The 16,512-nt window shown below is 39.9% G+C and overlaps 2 protein-coding genes across 7 annotated transcripts in view; both read left to right on the top strand.

Annotated features, from left to right (window-relative positions):
* The window catches only part of EPS15 (epidermal growth factor receptor pathway substrate 15), a 53,772-nt gene extending 47,784 nt beyond the window's left edge, over window positions 1-5,988 (top strand). For 2 of the 3 annotated variants that reach the window (XM_068953112.1, XM_068953111.1), the window contains exons 24-25: window positions 1,537-1,715; window positions 3,587-5,988. In XM_068953112.1, the coding sequence (XP_068809213.1) occupies window positions 1,537-1,715; window positions 3,587-3,733 (326 nt within the window). In that variant the 3' untranslated portion in view covers window positions 3,734-5,988. The remainder of the gene's footprint in view (window positions 1-1,536; window positions 1,716-3,586) is intronic. The other variant, XM_068953113.1, reaches the window with a different exon arrangement.
* Window positions 5,989-12,954: 6,966 nt separating this feature from the next.
* Window positions 12,955-16,512, top strand: part of TTC39A (tetratricopeptide repeat domain 39A) — a 53,624-nt gene continuing 50,066 nt past the window's right edge. Inside the window, exon 1 of one of the 4 annotated variants that reach the window (XM_068953105.1) lies at window positions 12,955-13,227. In XM_068953105.1, coding sequence (XP_068809206.1) covers window positions 13,187-13,227 — 41 coding nt within the window. In that variant the 5' untranslated portion in view covers window positions 12,955-13,186. The remainder of the gene's footprint in view (window positions 13,228-16,512) is intronic. The other 3 variants (XR_011142608.1, XM_068953106.1, XM_068953103.1) reach the window with 3 other exon arrangements.

The raw sequence follows: 16,512 nt of genomic DNA, 5'->3' as shown, positions 1-16,512 counted from the left end.
AGGAAGCTCTTTTTGTGTTTATGAATTTTGTGTAACTATATTTATACAGTTAATGGACTACTTTGAAAACTAAAATATTAAATTGTTTTCCTAATGGAAATCAAAAAATTACATGTTTAAGTGTATTTGTTTTTAATGACTCTTTTTGTCTGACTCAAAACAAGGACATGATTTTTCAAAGAAATGCCCTGAAATCTTGCTAAGATTCTTCACTGTACTGGAAAGTGTGCAGAAGAGTGGATTATTCACTTGCCTCTGATATCCATTGCCTTTCCAGATACTGAAAAGCACTCCCTCAATTTTTTAGGAGGGGAGGAGAGCTTTGGAGATTGTGTACTTCAGATCCCTATGGTTATTAATCCTTCCCCTGTAGAACTAAATCTCCCTGGATGTCACTTGAAGCTGCTCCTCCTGCATTATCCAAGAAAGTGGTAGGCATGTGTTGTTAGTCAGTAATAGAACATCATCCGTGAGGGAGGGCTATCCTGGGAAGATTATCTGGGAAGCATCTAACTAGATTATATATTCCCTGGGGGAATCCCTAGAAGTCTCTAAGTCATTGCTGCATTAGGATCCCTTTGGGTCTATGGAAGACCTTTTTTTGTGTGTGTGTGTGTGTTTTTTTTTTTCCTCCTAACCTGCGACAGCAATATCCAAAATAATAAGCGGATACTGGTTCAATTCTCCTGTTTTAATCTAAAATGACAACAGAAGCAAGTTTTAGAATACAACCATTAAAGTATCAAACCACTTGCAGAATGCACAAAATCTTCTAGTCAAATTCAAGAAACTGAAATTAAACCTTTTTTTGTAAATAATAACATATGGAAAAGAACAGTGGGATGAAATTCAGCTCAACTATTCTTGGAAGGATTTGGTTTAGTGTCCTCAAAAGTGTTGAAAGCTGACTGGTTAAGCTGAGGGAAAAAGAACAAGATAGGTGGGGGCTTGTGTCCTTGTGCCTGATTCTGTGTTATGTCTGCAGCTATTTAGGCAAGGATTAACAAAATAGTTAAGCCTGTGATTGCTTGTTACCACACTCCTCTCTTTTTTTTTTTTTTTTTTTTTTTAAACTAGAGAAGTTACAGGTGTTGGCATAGTCAGAGGAGATTTTCACTGGTGTTTGGAGACTTAGAAATGCCTCTTTTTTTTCACTGACTCAAATTTTGCTAATTTGATCCAAATAATAAAAGAATCTCAGGGGAATGATCACGGATAATCGATAAGCATAAGAAAAATTACTGTGCTGATAGAATGGGAGCTCAAGACTTCCAGAAATTCTCTTCCCAAAATACTGTTATATCAGCACATTAACATACGTGTGTTCCTTTTTATATGATTATGCTTTAAGAAACTATGGACTGTACCCTCCTTTTTAAATTAGCAACCCCTCCTCTGAAGTCAGTGCAACTCCACTAGTTTACCGGGAAAGGATATATTCCAAGTAGCTTTTTGGGTTTTTTTTTTTGTTTTTTTCTGTTTTTGGCATGTTATTACCTGCTATCTTAAATTCATTTTAAATTATTTTAATCTAAGGGAAAAGACCTATCAATCAAATAGACTCTTCAGATTCCTTTAAACCGACCGATCCATTTCAGCCTTTCCCCACCCCAGACATTCCCAAAGAACAAGAAGCAGATCTATTCTGTGATCCATTTGCTCCCACCAGCATCAGTAAAGAGGCTGACCCCAACAATTTTGCAAACTTCAGTACTGTGAGTAAACATTTCTTACATTTGTTTCAGTATAATGACAGCTTTGAATTGTTCGCACTGAAGTATTCAGTTTTAAGTTAAAATATTAAAACATACCCCATGTACAAAAGAGATAAAACTTTGAATTAAAATAGTATTTACATTTAGTTTGCAGCTGAGGCTGTCCTAAAATGAAATAATGCAAAATGTTACAGTAACTCTTTAAGTTGCATTGCTTTTTTTTTTTTTTTTTGGTAACTGGAATATGCAGCAGATATAAATTATTTACCTATAGCACACACCACCAATTATCCAATTAAAAGTAGAATGAAAGGTGTGATTTTTAATGTAGCTGTCACTGAACTGTTTGATCATAATTTCAATGTACTGAAATACTCATAAACAGCCTCATAACCATTTGTTAATGAAATATAATTCACTGAGTTTTGAATGGCCAGTAAATTACAGACTTGAATGTGATGCAGAAAGTAGCAGGTGTCTCTTTATAACCAGAATCCATTTCATAGAAGTCGTGGTGTCCAAGTGATACAAGCAAATCTAAAGGTTTGTGCATGCCTATATATATAGTTTTTCCTTTCGTGTTTTTGCAAATAGGAATTTTGGAAGGCATCGCTTCACTCTCAAGCTTGATATCTGATAAATGCAAATTGCATTTACAGTAGTTTGATCAGATGCTTTTATTATTTTTAGTCCTAATAAAACTGTGTGCTTGATTGAAGTAAACAGAGGATTGCCAGGCTCTCAAAATTGATTTGCACTGGTTGATGTGTGTTACAGCATGACACTTTTGAAACGTTCTGATTGATCACTTTTACTAGATAGAGGGGACTGAGAAAGCCAGTATGGAGGTCTCAAGAGAATGTGAAACACAGAGGAGAAAGCAAAAACTTTCATTTATCCTCTGTGAAGGAAAAAGTATTTTTCTCCAGCTTCAGTTACTGAGAATGCTCCATGAGCTATGGAAAAAAAAACAAATCAAATTTCTCTACTTCTATGGAATAAAAGTTCAAGTTTGAAAGAAATAGCTCAAAGGAGAAACTAGCTGGAGAGTATTACGATAACCGCTTCAGACTTTATGTTGGGACATTCATGAAGACATAGGCTTCACCTACCTCTTTGCATGCTGAATAAAAACAAATTTTAGCATAACTTTTTTGTGTTTTAAGATGACTTCCTAACTCTCTCTGTTGCTTATAATCGTTATATCAAAGCAATTCAATTCATGTTGTGTGTGTGTATCTATACATACAAGCACACATAGTCAAACAATCTGTTCTTTCTGTTTTCCTCTTGTGTCACATTGACCTTTCTCTGTATTACTTCTAGGTTTTTACCTGCACATTTACTTGGTTATTAAGCTGCTTCTTGAGAGAAGCATTTTTTCAGCTGTTCGATTGAACTGACTCATTCTGCAACTAATTTTTGCAGTCACTATCACTTGGCAGAATCATCCATAATGAAGACAGGGTAAATCAGAATGTGCCACAGAGCCAGATATGGGTGTGCTTTGCAATATATTCTCCTGATTTAGTCACATTTTCTTCTTATATAAACTATTTTTTATCCAAAATAGTTGAATTTAAAACTTAACACTTACTGCAGTAAATTTTTTGGAAACTTAATATTGAATTTTGGAACACAGTATATTTCAGAATAAACCATAATTAGGATGGCTTAAGTGCCATTCTTAATAGTTAGACCTGAACTAAGCTAATCATTTAATAGCCTGTTGAACTCAATTGACAACCAATATTTAAAGACTACAGTATGTCCAGTATTCTGCAAAACCGTTATTGTCCCTCATACGAAGGACTTGGACAGGATTAGTTGTCACTATTATTAATCTGATTATTTTGTCTTTAAAACTACAGTATTCTACTGAGGAAGACATGATTGAATGGGCTAAGAGGGAAAGTGAGAGAGAAGAGAAAGAAAGACTTGCAAGATTAAAACAGCAAGAGCAAGAAGACTTGGAACTGGCTATTGCACTCAGTAAATCTGAAATATCAGAAGCATGAAGTTTAGAATAAGATTGCATCTTATGTCAACTGTTTTGTCTCTTTTCCTGAATACTTAACCTATTTAAATGTTAATCAGAAGTTACATATATACAGGAAAACATGAAAAGTTGTAAACTTCTGAAAGTGGCTGAATACTTTTCTTCCATGCTGACTTGTAGTTTCCCTAAATTTCATTAACTTTGTCAAACAACTAGTATCATACTGCTCTAGTATGTATACTCTTGAGCTTCTTGCCTGTGCTATTTTTATGCTGCAAGCCAAGCACACCAAAGTATCTTTCTGTTTCACAGAAAGAGAGACTGCAGAACATCTTTAGAATCACTGATTGTCATTCTAATCATGCATGAAAAGATTTCTGTGAGCATTTGTAACTGCAAATCCTGAAATTCAAAGACAAGAAAACGTGGCCCAATCAAGTTCCTTCAGAAAGAAAGTTGGTGAAAGTAGCACAGTACGGAAGATGAAACCTGCATAGCCTTGTTTTTGTGTTTGGTTTGCTCTTCTGTGGCTTTGTTTCCTTTTGGGTGTATTTGGCAGATTTTAGTTAGAAGAAGAGAGGTTAACTGAGAACACCTCGATTTCTGTTTGGGTTTTGAACTGTCTAATAAGAATGCTAGGTAGCTTATTCTTATTGAATATCTTTTAAAGATGTGTGAATGTTTCTGCTAAATTCAATTCTTTGCTTATTTTTATTGTTTGAATAACTGCTGATTTTAGGATTCAAATTCTCTGAAGTTTTCAGCAAAAATCAAGTATGTTTCCCACCTGCAAGTAAGTCAGTTTAAAATGCAGGTAGTGAGGTTGTTATCTGACTGTAATCAGTCAGCAGCTGGTAATTGAGCAAAAAGTGACAAACAGGAATTGTTCTGCCATGGCCAACACTCTTCCATCCAGCAGTTATTTAAAACCCTTTGTACTTCCAAGGAGATTTTAGTAATGCCAGGATTGTAGAGTGCTTTATTTTATATGTATGCATATATTTTTTTCATTAATGAAGATTCTGCTGTTGGACTTGAAATAATAATCTCTGTGGAGTCTAAATGGGAAAGACTGTATCTTACTGAAACCTTTTTTGCTTTTCTTGCATGGTCATAGGTTCTAAGACAGTCAGATATTCTGTTTTATGAAGCAACTAAATTGAAGATTCATGTGCATTTGCTGTTGGCAAGATGACTGTCAAATTGCGAGGCCCCACTGCTATTTGAGCCACTTTTGCCTGTGAAATACGCAGCTGAACTGGCAAGTTAGTAAGTTGGATCTGAAATAGGGTTGAGAATAGAAAGAAAACATGTAGTCTAATTTTTTTTTTACAACAGTTTTTTCTGTTTGTGTAATTTATTGAATGCCAATTGATAGTTGCACCTTAAACTGAATGATGATTTCTTTATGGTCACTGAGTCAAAGTAGGATTGATAGAATGTTAATGAAAGTAACTTAATGAAAGTAACTTATTGTTCATTTTAAGAGAACTCCAGTCTGGAGAATCGGTTTCATTTCAGCAGCTTCAAAAAAGATCATCTTTTGCTCTGTTTAAGAACATTTGGATGGCAGCAGCATAAACAGTGAGGACATGTTTTTCCTTGCACTTCTAACTTGTGATATTTCTGCTGAGGAAATTGAAAAGTTTCAAGACCCAGCTCTAGGGCAGGGTGAGGAGTAGGGAAGAACTGGGCCATGCTTTCATATATTTAATCTCTTCCAGTTACCTACCAATGCTGCTGCTGCAAGAGTCTGAGAGTAGTTCTCAAGTTTTCAGGAAAATCGGTAGCTTGACTTGGACAGTTTTCTTTTGCACTGGGAAATGAGCATTTAAACACCTGCTCTAAAAGTAACAAAACTTTTGCAAGTATTATAACTTAACGATACATCTTTGTAATGAGTGTACACTAATCTTGCAAACTGTATGCTTAACTGGATTACATAGTTTCTTATCTTTTGTTAAAATGTATACTCAGTGGACCAACACAATATTATATGTATATATTATATATATATATTCCTTTCCTTTCCTTTATGGAATTTAAAGTTTTGAGTCGTTTGATGTTACATTTCATGTTACTGACTCTAATACTTTTACTCAGACTACCAATAAACCACTGCTGTGAGCTAAATGGCATTACTTACGAAATTTTAACTTTTTTTTTAACTTGTTCAGGTGGGGTTAGCCTCTATTTATAGACTTCCCTTTTGTTTAAAAATTCTAACAATAGCTGTAATTATGAAGAAATAAAGTTTAAGTACATAAGTGTAAACTCTCTGCCTGTTTTTTCAAAATGATGCTGTTAAAACGTCTTGTAAATGTAATGTACACAGTGTAAATTGTTCCAATTGCAGTCTGATGGGAGCGTGTTAATTTTCAGAGAAACAGAAGTTGCTTGAAGCTTGACGTTAGCTTTTTAGCTAAAGTGCATATGAAGTCAGTGACAGCTGGGATTAATTAGGAGTTGTAGCAGCTTCAAAGAAAAATCAGGCTGCTTTTGCCTAAGTACCTTTGCCTGTGCAAACGTTGCAGAACCCAGGTGTTTAAACACTTAGGATTTATCTGTGACAATATACGTAAGCATCCCCTACTGGCTACTGTCAAAGATAGAGGGCTTGAAAGATCTTTAGTCTGATCCAGGGTATATATATGTTTTTTCTTTTTTCAAATATGTCTGTAACTGTAATTTCCAGATCTCTCATTTATGCCTGGGCTTAAACTGCTCTGTTGGAAGTTTAGGAGTTCAGCAGTTATAAACACCTGTACTTGATCCTTTGGTTCCAGTAGTGTTAGGTTTTATTATATTCATCTAAATAGACCCAAATTTCTCTGCCTATCATTGTTTAATAAGACATCAGTTGAATTAGGCATTGTAATATCTTCATTAATTGTATCAGCTTTACACATGTTCTTGAGGCAATTCAAAACTCTGTGCAGGCTGTTTGTTTGTTGTTTGTTTTCCCCCTTTTAGGTCCCCTGCTGAGTTTCCATCTTTGCTTCTGATTATGCTACTTTCAGCCCTCTCTCTGCTCCAAATCACCTGCTGTTTGCCTCTCTGTCATGACGAGTGTGCGAGAAGAAGTTACCCCCCTCCTCATGACTGTTTCTCAGGAATGTACTAGAACTGAAGACCATGCTACTCCGACTGAATAATTTGATACTCTTTTCACCATCTTCTGTCTAGCCTCCTGCACTGTGAAGTTCCAACTGTCATGTAAAAGTTTGTTGTATTTCCAGAAAACCATTGCACTGTTTTGATTTAAGAGATTATCTGATGCCTAGCAAAGGTATTGGCCACTTGACAGTTATAGTCTGAATGCAAGGTTCCTGAAGCAATGTAAATAGAAACCATTATCGGAGGAATGTACTGAGGATTAGTGTGAAGGATCTACCTTTATATCGCTATCAAGTATTGACAAAGAATAAAAGGGTAATAAAGGTGCTTAGTGAAAGAACTGGCATGTTAGATTGACTTTAAATGGAATCCTCTATAAAATTGTCTGTATCAGTACAGGGGACTTTAAAGCCGGAGACTTAATGTGACAGATGTAATTCTAACCCTTCTGCTTAATACTTAAAAGCTGTTGTGTTAGACCTCAACATTGGACCTATCAGTTCCTTTGGTTTATGTGGGCTCCCTTGTCATCCTTTGCCACCTGATATGACGGCTGTATGTCACCACTTCACAGAAATAGCATTCAGCTGTCAGAACTATGTTGTCTAAAGCTGGTTCCTCACTAACTTCTCAACAGTTTGTTACCTACTGAAATTAAAAATTCTCTATTTCAAATTTTGAAGTTTTTAGCAATATTATAGCTCTAGTGTTGCAATGTTTTAGTCGTGCTTTAGCCTGAATTTTCAAAGCAAGCTAATGTGCTACCTCATGTTTCTTGCAATGCTGATTAACAGTATTTTTACATGAAAATTCTTTTACATAATAATATAGAGGGAACAGGACAAACTTAGAAGGATGAAAGTGGAAAAGTAACTTATCTGTTCAAAACTTTGGTGGCTTGCAGTTATATGTCTTCTCTTTATGGAACTCCATAGCACATCAGTGAATATTCATGAATTTAATTCCATTGTTGATTAAAGTGAATGGGATGGTTGGCATTCAGATGCATCCATTCATTATTGTAAAACTGAAGACAGTTTGCCTTGTGCAATTGTAAAACACAAGACTGTCAAATCAAAACTAGATTGTCAATAGTTAGTCATGAAAGTAGATAGTAATCTTTTCCCCAAAGATGATCTGATTTGCTTTAAGTTTGAAACTCATTCTTTTAGTAGCTGAAGTGGAGCTTTAGTTACTGGTACGGGTGTGATTGAAACCTATGTGGAGTAATTTGTGTGTTACCTTCCTTGTTGGCAGCAAGGTGTAGGTATGTTACTGAATTAAAAAAAAAAAAAAAAAATGCAAACCGCAAATCTCTGAAGCAGTGGTTAAGGGCACAAGTACCAGCTGGGGAAGGACAGGCTTTTTAGGCTGTGACACCTAAGCCTTGCTGGAATCTGTTTTAGACCAAACAGTTGCTATGTATGCTTCCGTGTGTCATAATGTTCAAACCAAACAAACTCTCTTCACGTCTTTCAGCCCTAATGGTATATGATGCTTCTCTGCTGTTCATAGTTCTAGGCAAACTCTCATGCTTGCAGAACAGCTACAGAGCTTGTGTTTCCGGGGAACCCTGAGGTTAAAATGAAGAAAGTAGCTGCCTGTCTGCACAGATGTTTGTCTGAACTCATTGGCCTGTATGAACTGTAACTCAGTATCCATGCAGGAAGGGAAAATAGTGTGACAAAGAATTTCTTCTCTTTGTGCAGAAAAATTAGGAGGTCAGAGAAACAGCTGGGTAAAAACACTTCCTTTTTGTACTGAAAGACTGCATAAAGAGTATGAGAATTTTTGGACTTTTTGTGGGAAGCTTGACAGTGAATTTTGGCCTGTATCAGTTGTATCCCAGAAAAGAATGAGCAGGAACTTTTAACTTGTCAAATAACAGGCCACCCAAGTCATTAAAGGGATTCATCCTGACCTGCTTATTCAAACTAATTTTCTTGTGTGGATTGGCAGCTGTTGAAGCTATGTAGCGCTGAACTTCTTATATGCATCTTTTGTCATTAGGAAGGTACTACTCAAAGCCAAAAGGTCTTCAGGATTGCTTTCCACAGAATGCAGTCTCTCTTCAGATGTTACATGAACCAGGTATGAAGTTGTTTACATGGAGAAACTAATTTTGGAAGGCTCTCAAAGGCTTTGTAGGTAAAATTCCTCTTGTCTGCATTATCTGAAGGTTCATTAAATATTCTTAAATACTCTTTCTGAAAGATACAGTGGAGAAGTCAAAGTCAAAACTAAAACTGGACCTAGACTTCATTCCAGCTTCCTGTAGGTAGTTTTCCTGTTTGGGAATCTGTTAGAACTCTTGCAAAACTCAGGTCTCTGAATTAAAACGTTTTTGGGTGTTCGGTGTGTGGATCTCGTTTTGGGCCTGCATCCAGTAATAACATTTGCCGAGTAATAACTTGGGTTAGAGTCAAACCAGTCATCTAGAATCCAGAGAACTGTATGTAAAACTACTGCTTAAATATAGGAATTGAAGATCAAAATCCTCTAAAATTTTCCTTCATATGCAATTATTGTATATAAAAATAATTAATTTATTTTACATACTAAAAACAGTTTCAATATTATGCTCAGGAGAGTAACTCAGTTGGACTGCAGTTAGTTGCTTTTCATTAGTATTAGCTATAGAAGATAAGCTAATGATGCAGCATAGTCATATTTTAGCTTTTCCAACTTTATCCTTACAACATAAAATTCCTAAAAGTTTTGAAAAGCAATTTAAAGTAGATGCTTGGGGTCATTATTAATAAAAATGTTCTTTAGGTTAAATGCAATTGATTACTGAAAACTGGCTTTATTTAAAGTGCAGAACTGCATGGGAATATTCTCTTAAGTACATGAAAGCTGTTTATCTGGTCTCATTTTAAATTGAGTTGGAATGCATGAGGTTCATGATTAAGGAAACGCTGTGTATGTAATGTGTATTTTATGCTAAAAAATGTGGCTGGTTGTTGCATCCGTACCAAAACAGCTCTACGAAAGCGCTTGCTACCGCTCCTTACAACACTTCTCACTTATCTAAAATATTTATCCAAACGCCTTGTGTGTTTTTTTTTTCTTGTCTTCAGATTACACTACCATGCTCAAATTGATCAAATGCCTTCTCTTTGCACATTTCTTAGCGGCTTTTTCAAAACCGCTCCACCTGGGGGAGTGGAGGGTGAGGTGGGGCGGCTGCCTGCCTCCCCTTCTACACGCCACTAACCACATTGTCTGTGTTCATAGCTAATGAATTCTTCTGCCCTTTTTTTTTTTTTTTAACCTTATACACCCACTGTTTTCATTAATGTGCCCATTGTTTCACTCTATCAGCCCAGTCCTTCTGTTTGTCCTGCCGCTCCCTCCTGTGTGGATGCCCTTGCTGCCTTTCCCTCTGCTCCTTTCCTTCCCCAAACTCAGGTCTCTGATTAATCTCCTCAGAACTGTTATCCCTGTAACTCAGAAGCTACGTGTGACTGATAAGATAATATAAGTAATTAATGGTTGTATTAAATTAAAACAGCTTTTTGCAGTGTTGTGTACTGATTTATGGTTGGTTTAAGAGTTTTTACTCTGTACTTGAAGCTATTTTTAATTTGTTCATAAACTGAAGCTGATAAACTTGAAACGTGTATGCGCTAGTGGGTGTTACTCCTTTGCACAACTCATTGGCGACTGTGTTTTGCAGTAGATGGCTCCACCTATGCAAACACTTTCATTGGAGCTGGCTAATACAGATTGTCGATTAATTTGAAACTTGGATAAATACAAATTATAGTTTGCTTCAGTAGCTTCTCACACTAACTAATGGCTGTAATTCCAGCACAAATGGGATCAATAATGCAAAAACAGATTCAGAACCTCTGTTTTAAGGACTCCCTTGACTAACGATGAATGATTTCTCATCGGTTTGTATCTGGCAATTTCTGGATAGCTCCAGGCTAATCCTGAATTAGGAGGCTTGTAAAAAGGGTCTGTGGTGTGGGTTCTCTGACGTGCAATACCCTTTTACACCTGCAGCTTCCCCTTTGCAGGGTTTTTCATTAAAATAATAGGATCTTGATAACTTTTGCAATTTCTAATTTTCTTCCTCCCCCCCCAGCGAAATAAAAGTTGTTTGAAGGCAGCCAGGGTATTAAAATTGTTGGGACAGCCTGGCAGAAAGCAGTGGGGTAGGTATACAGATGAAACATGACTGTAAATCTTTTTTTTTTCCCTTCAGGAAATCAGCGTAGAAATGTGACTCGGCGTGTAATTCTAATAACTAGCACTAGAGGGTCCAGATAGCTAAATACAAATTGTGGAGCTTCATTCAGAAATTGACCTTTTTAATCTTGTGGAAAAAATAAGGAATTTTTGTCAGCACCAACTGTGATTTTACAAATCTCCGCAAAACCAGTTCCCTATAAAACAGTTCCTGCATCTGGATAATTCTCTAGCCGTAGGAAACTTGGGACCTGGGTCCAAACTTTCCAGCAGGCCTGTTGCTGAATTTTTAAATTCCTCGCCAATTCTCGTGCTTTCCTTACGTGCCGGGTGGCGAGCGCCGGGTCTCTCTTTCCTCTCAGCCCGTCAGAAGGGGCGGCCATCTCGCAGCTTTTCCCTTCGGCAACATGGCTGCCACCTGCCCGCACCCTGGGTGCTGCTGAAGGCTGGGAGGTGGCTACCATTTCTTTAAGGCTACAGCCGCTTACATCTGCGTGGCGTGTCACGCTGTCTCTGTGTGGCAGGAAGGCTGTTTACACTAGATGCGTCTGTAGCTTCCTGATGCCCGCAGAGCGGCTGGAGCTGTGACTGTGAACAAACCTGCCACCATGCAGGCGCGTAGAGGAGCTGGCATGGAGGAGGCACTGAGGAGGAGAGACGTGGTGCGAGCGTAGATCGGAGTGAGAGATTACGCAGGGCAACGAGGCAGAGGGGATCGGAGGGAATGAGGGGAGTGGAAAGAGAGGTTTTGCGAGCAGCTGGGGAAGGCCGTGTTTCCGTCTCCCAGGGTCTGATCACGAGCCTCATGTGGTGCCCGTAGCGGGAGCCCATCCTTTGGATGAGGAACTCGGCTCTCCTGGGGATTTTGCAGGCCTGGGCCTGCTGCCGTCAAAGGGAAAGCTGTGCTGTGGGACGGGGGAGCGGTAGGGCTCTGCTGGTGGCACAGCATCCCTGCTCTCCCCTGTCCCCGGCTGCTCCTCTCCTCTGCCTGAGCGCTGGGCTGCAGTCCTGCAGCTGCAGGAGGCCCCAGGAGAGGCGGCGGACAGTTGCAATGCATTTACAGCTAGGGCAGAGGTCCAGGCCCAGCGCCGAGAGAGGTGGGGAGAGATTAGCGTTTAAATATTTGGATAACGACATGCAGGTTATTTTTTGTTTTAAGCCTTTTTTTAAAGTTTATTGTTACTAGCCAGTTTATATGGTAATGTAACTGCCATACAAGATTACACCTTTTTGTAAGTGTTTTGAAGGCATCAGTTTTGTAAGCCAAAACGTTAAAGATTCGAAACATAATCACTGCATCAAGGTTTACAGTTATTCCAGTTAGAGCATGCAGGACAGACTGTTGTCTTTTGCTACTTACTTTTGTTGCTTATACACATCTTCATTGAAAAATAATGTAAGAACTTGGCAAACATGAAAAAGCCTTGATGGGTTTTGCATGTCTTACAACATTGTTGAAGGAAAACAGCTGGGGGGAAAGGCCTGGACAGCTGTGGGGAATACATTGCAGAGAAATACATTCTCTGCTCTAGGGACCAAGGTAAGTTGGGAGTAAACCAAAGAGATGTTGATGCACAGTTGTTTTGGGCGGGGAGGGCTGTTTAAGAGCCCTCCATTATAGAGCCCCATTGCCTTAAGTTCATGAGCTGGCCAAAAATCTTCCTTTCTCGCAGATGAGCTGAAGTCTGGAGAAAGAAATTTCAGTCTGGGCTAGTTCTGGCTTTCAAGCATCGCAAACGCGGCGTTACTCCAGTAACCAAAACCCTTCGCCGAGGCTAGAAAACCCCCGGCTTTGCCTCTCCCGCAGCGCTGCGGGGCCATGGCTGCGCCGCAGCGCCCCCCCCTCCCCCGCCCCGGGCGGCTGCGAGGCGGCTCCGGGCGCCTCCGCTGCCCCAACGGCGGGACCCCGCCGGCCCCAGCGCACAGCGGCGGCGGGCAGCGCGGCCGGGCACCGCCGCCGCTCACCTGCGGGGGCGGCCCTGCGGCAGGGCCCGGCCCTGCCCGAACATGCGCCGAGGCGCGCCGCGGCCGTCGCGTTTTACACCATGCGAGGTGGCTGCGGCTGCCGCCCGCGCCGGCCAACAGCAGCACCAGCCTTCGCCTTCTGCTTCCTTTCTCCGCAGCTTCTGGAGCCTGGGCCGCCCTCGGCGACGCCTTCATGGACTCCCCCGCCGAGAACAGCAAGAGCGGTGACTCCAGGTACGGGGCCGGGCGGCGACCCCGTGCCGGCGGGGCGAGCGGGGGCCGCGGCGGCCGCAGCCGTTCGCCTCAGGCCGCCCGTTGGGCTGCGCGGGGCGCCCGGCATGGGGCGGGGGACACAACACGACACCCCCCCCCCCTCCTCCCGCGCCTTACAGCTAGAACCCTCCGCTTTGGGGGAGGGGGGGGACCCGCTGGGGTTTTCCCCCTTGCAGAAGCGCTGCCTTCTACAAGTTTGATAGCCCTTGGTCCCGAGGGAGCAGCAGACGCAGCTCGCCCTGGCCCGCTGGCTCTGCAGGCGGCGCCCTGTCTGCCCCTCACCCGGCAGCGGGGCGCTGACGTCGGCCTGTCCGCGGAGGGCTGCGCCAGCGGCCGGGAGCGCACCGCGCTGCTCTCCAGGCGGTGCATCGGCTTTGTTATCTGTCCCGTTTCACTAGGTCTGGGAAGACGGTGCCTTTGTAGCCACAGCCGGCTTGTTCTTCTTGCCCTGCTTTGTGGTATTAATTCTGCCCAGGTGTGCTTGCTGCTGGGGCCCCGCTGGACTAGGTGCTGCCCGGGTAAAACAGCAGCTGGGACGGAGCTGCCTTTCAGTCCGCTTTTGCCACGGAATTACACAGAGGCTTACTTTAGTAAACTTAGTCCATCTGCTCTTCAGTTTATCGACCAGAAAAGAGATTACAGAAGTGGCAGAAACTATCTTTTGCTCTTTCTTTCTTTTCTTTCTTTCTCTTTTTTTTTTTTTTTTTTGATTAGACAGTTTAAGCTAGCTATGTATCCGTGTTGCAGTCCTTTGATAGTTGTGTGCAAATTTAACTTTGGTCATAAGTATAATTTGAGTCATATAATGTCACTGAAGTCTGTATAAGAGCTTGTCAGACCAGGTCCTTTTTCTTGAGCTCCTGTTTACACAGCTTGCAACACACCTTGACACGGAAATATTGACATTAATTACTCTATAACTAAATCCTTTCCTGCTCACCTCTATGAACAATCTGCAGCTGGGTAACTTCCCTTTTTCCTTTCTGTGTGTACTCCTGCTGCCTCTAAAATACATAAAGTTATATGATGTGCGTGTGAGGGAGTTGTTTTTTCAAAAGCTGAATCAGTATGTAAATAACACTCTTCCCTGATGATGATATACTAAATTTTAGACTTAAGTACATTACAGGCCTATTTATGCCTTCCTGTGAATGGATCTGATGGAACTTAAAGCAGTAAAGTGCTGTAGGGTTAAAAACACAGTCTCTGAGATCTGCTTAATGATCCAGAATATTGTGGGTGTTGTTAGTATTTGCAATAGTTTTGTACAACTTTGTTGTCACATTCTCTCTGTATAACTTATTTAGGGACCCATAAAGTATTATTAATTTTATTTGCACTTTCTAGGGTGGAAAGGTGGCTCTTATGTTTACAATAGTGATTTTAATGGATGTTATTAAAAGACTGTTGTGCTTCCAGGTTCTATGTTAGTACTGATAGTCGATCAGCTGCAGCAAAGATTGAGAAACTGTGGTTGTGATCATGTTACACTTAAGAAAGTTTTGTACATGCAAAAGGATGTTTGCCAAAAAGTTTGGAAGCCGCAAGCAGTTTGAGTTTTCTTAGATTAGGGAGGTGGTGCTGAAAGCAGACTTACTGAAGCTGCTGGAGAACTTGGTCCTGGACTCTCATTGCCTTTCTGTAGCTCCATCTACTGGAACTGGCCGTCACATTCCAATGTAAAACTGCACCTGGATGTGAAGTACTTTGGATGTTCTGGTTACTGAACTAAAATATGCTGAAAAACAATTGATGTTATATGCCGGTATTTTTGGCTAATTAAATTATCGCTAATTCCTTATTGTAGTTCACGTTTTACTTAAAATACTCCCTTAAGGCCCTGAAGATGATCCTAGAAAAAGGTTTTTTCAGGACTACGCTTACTTTTCTTTGGTTTCAGATCTGTTTTGGGAATAGTTTGAAATTATTAGCTCATCGCTGGAAGACAGGATGGTTTAGTGAACTGGTTTGAACTAAAAACTAAATGCCAGAATTTTTGAGTAGGGCTGAGGAATAGTAACGTTCTATTTTGCGGGTTTTCAGCTTTTGTCCTCACTTCAATAACAAACAAAATTTCAGTCATCTTTTGTGGAAAAGCAATAATGGGAAGAAAGTTTGAATGTTAGCATTGACATTCAGATAGACTTGATGGCTTAAATCTTGAATGTGACTCAAACAGAATGCAGTACTGAACTTGCATGTGTTTTTATCTATTTTTCTCCTTGACTCTAACTAAAAATGTCACCCTGAACTGGTGGAATCTTGTATGTGAGAGTTTTTGGTTTTGATAAATCAGGATTTCCAGAAAGTTTCCAGACTGCTGTGCCTCTGAACCCTAAGCCAGCACTGTTTTTGGGGGGGGGGGGGGGGGGGGGGAGGGGGAGGGTCGGTGGGTGGGTTGGTTGGTTGGTTGGTTTGTTTTATCATCTTGCAGCTTTTTTAGTTGGTTTTTCGCTCTGAAATGAGGAGAATAATAATCATCTGCTTTTTGAGGCAGTTGTGGCTAAGAAGAATGATTCTTCAAAAGTGCCTACAGGATATTGCATGCCAAGAAAACTTACTACTAATACATTTTTTCTGTTCTTACGTATTGATCCAACCAGTAGTTTCAGGAGCGTTATAAAGGTGTTGTGTTGAATTTGCTAAGCTTGAATGGTTATTTAATTTGAGGGAAAGTGGCATTGTTTTTGGCTAACGTACCGTGAAGTGTGCCTTGCAGATGACCTCTTAAGTAATAATTCTGTTTATTGGAAGCTCTCAGGAAACGTACACTAGAATTTCATGTAAAGTAATGATTAAAGGCAAAACAATAATCCCCTGTTTGTTAAAATACATTGTATCTTTCCTATATATATATATATTTATGAGAACTTAAAGTACTGTTAAGTAATACAATTTAAAAAATATATGCTTTTGTTTCAAATTCCACTAAAATACATTACTGCGTAATTTATTTTGAAATGCTTTACATCGAGCTTTACATCTTTAATGTAAGCAACAACAAAAAAAGGTGCAGCTCGGATAAGTACTGCAGGAAAATGTCTTTGGGCTAGAATGTGCATTTCATCCCTTCTGTGTTCTTCACCACACTGCAGTCTGAAAGAAGTGAAATGCAAATTAGCATAAAACATCAGAAATCAGCCATTACAAAACGCTGTAGTAGGATGTGTAGGTAACTATTTTGTGATCTACTTATTAATGTTTATTCAAATAATTATTACTAGGTAATGGCAAATCCAAACAAAT

Source organism: Struthio camelus, chromosome 8, assembly GCF_040807025.1.
Source record: "Struthio camelus isolate bStrCam1 chromosome 8, bStrCam1.hap1, whole genome shotgun sequence".
In the NCBI taxonomy this organism is placed as follows: Eukaryota; Metazoa; Chordata; class Aves; order Struthioniformes; family Struthionidae; genus Struthio; species Struthio camelus.
The sequence above is the reverse complement of the archived record's forward strand: the minus strand, read 5'-3'. Positions and strand labels throughout refer to the sequence as shown.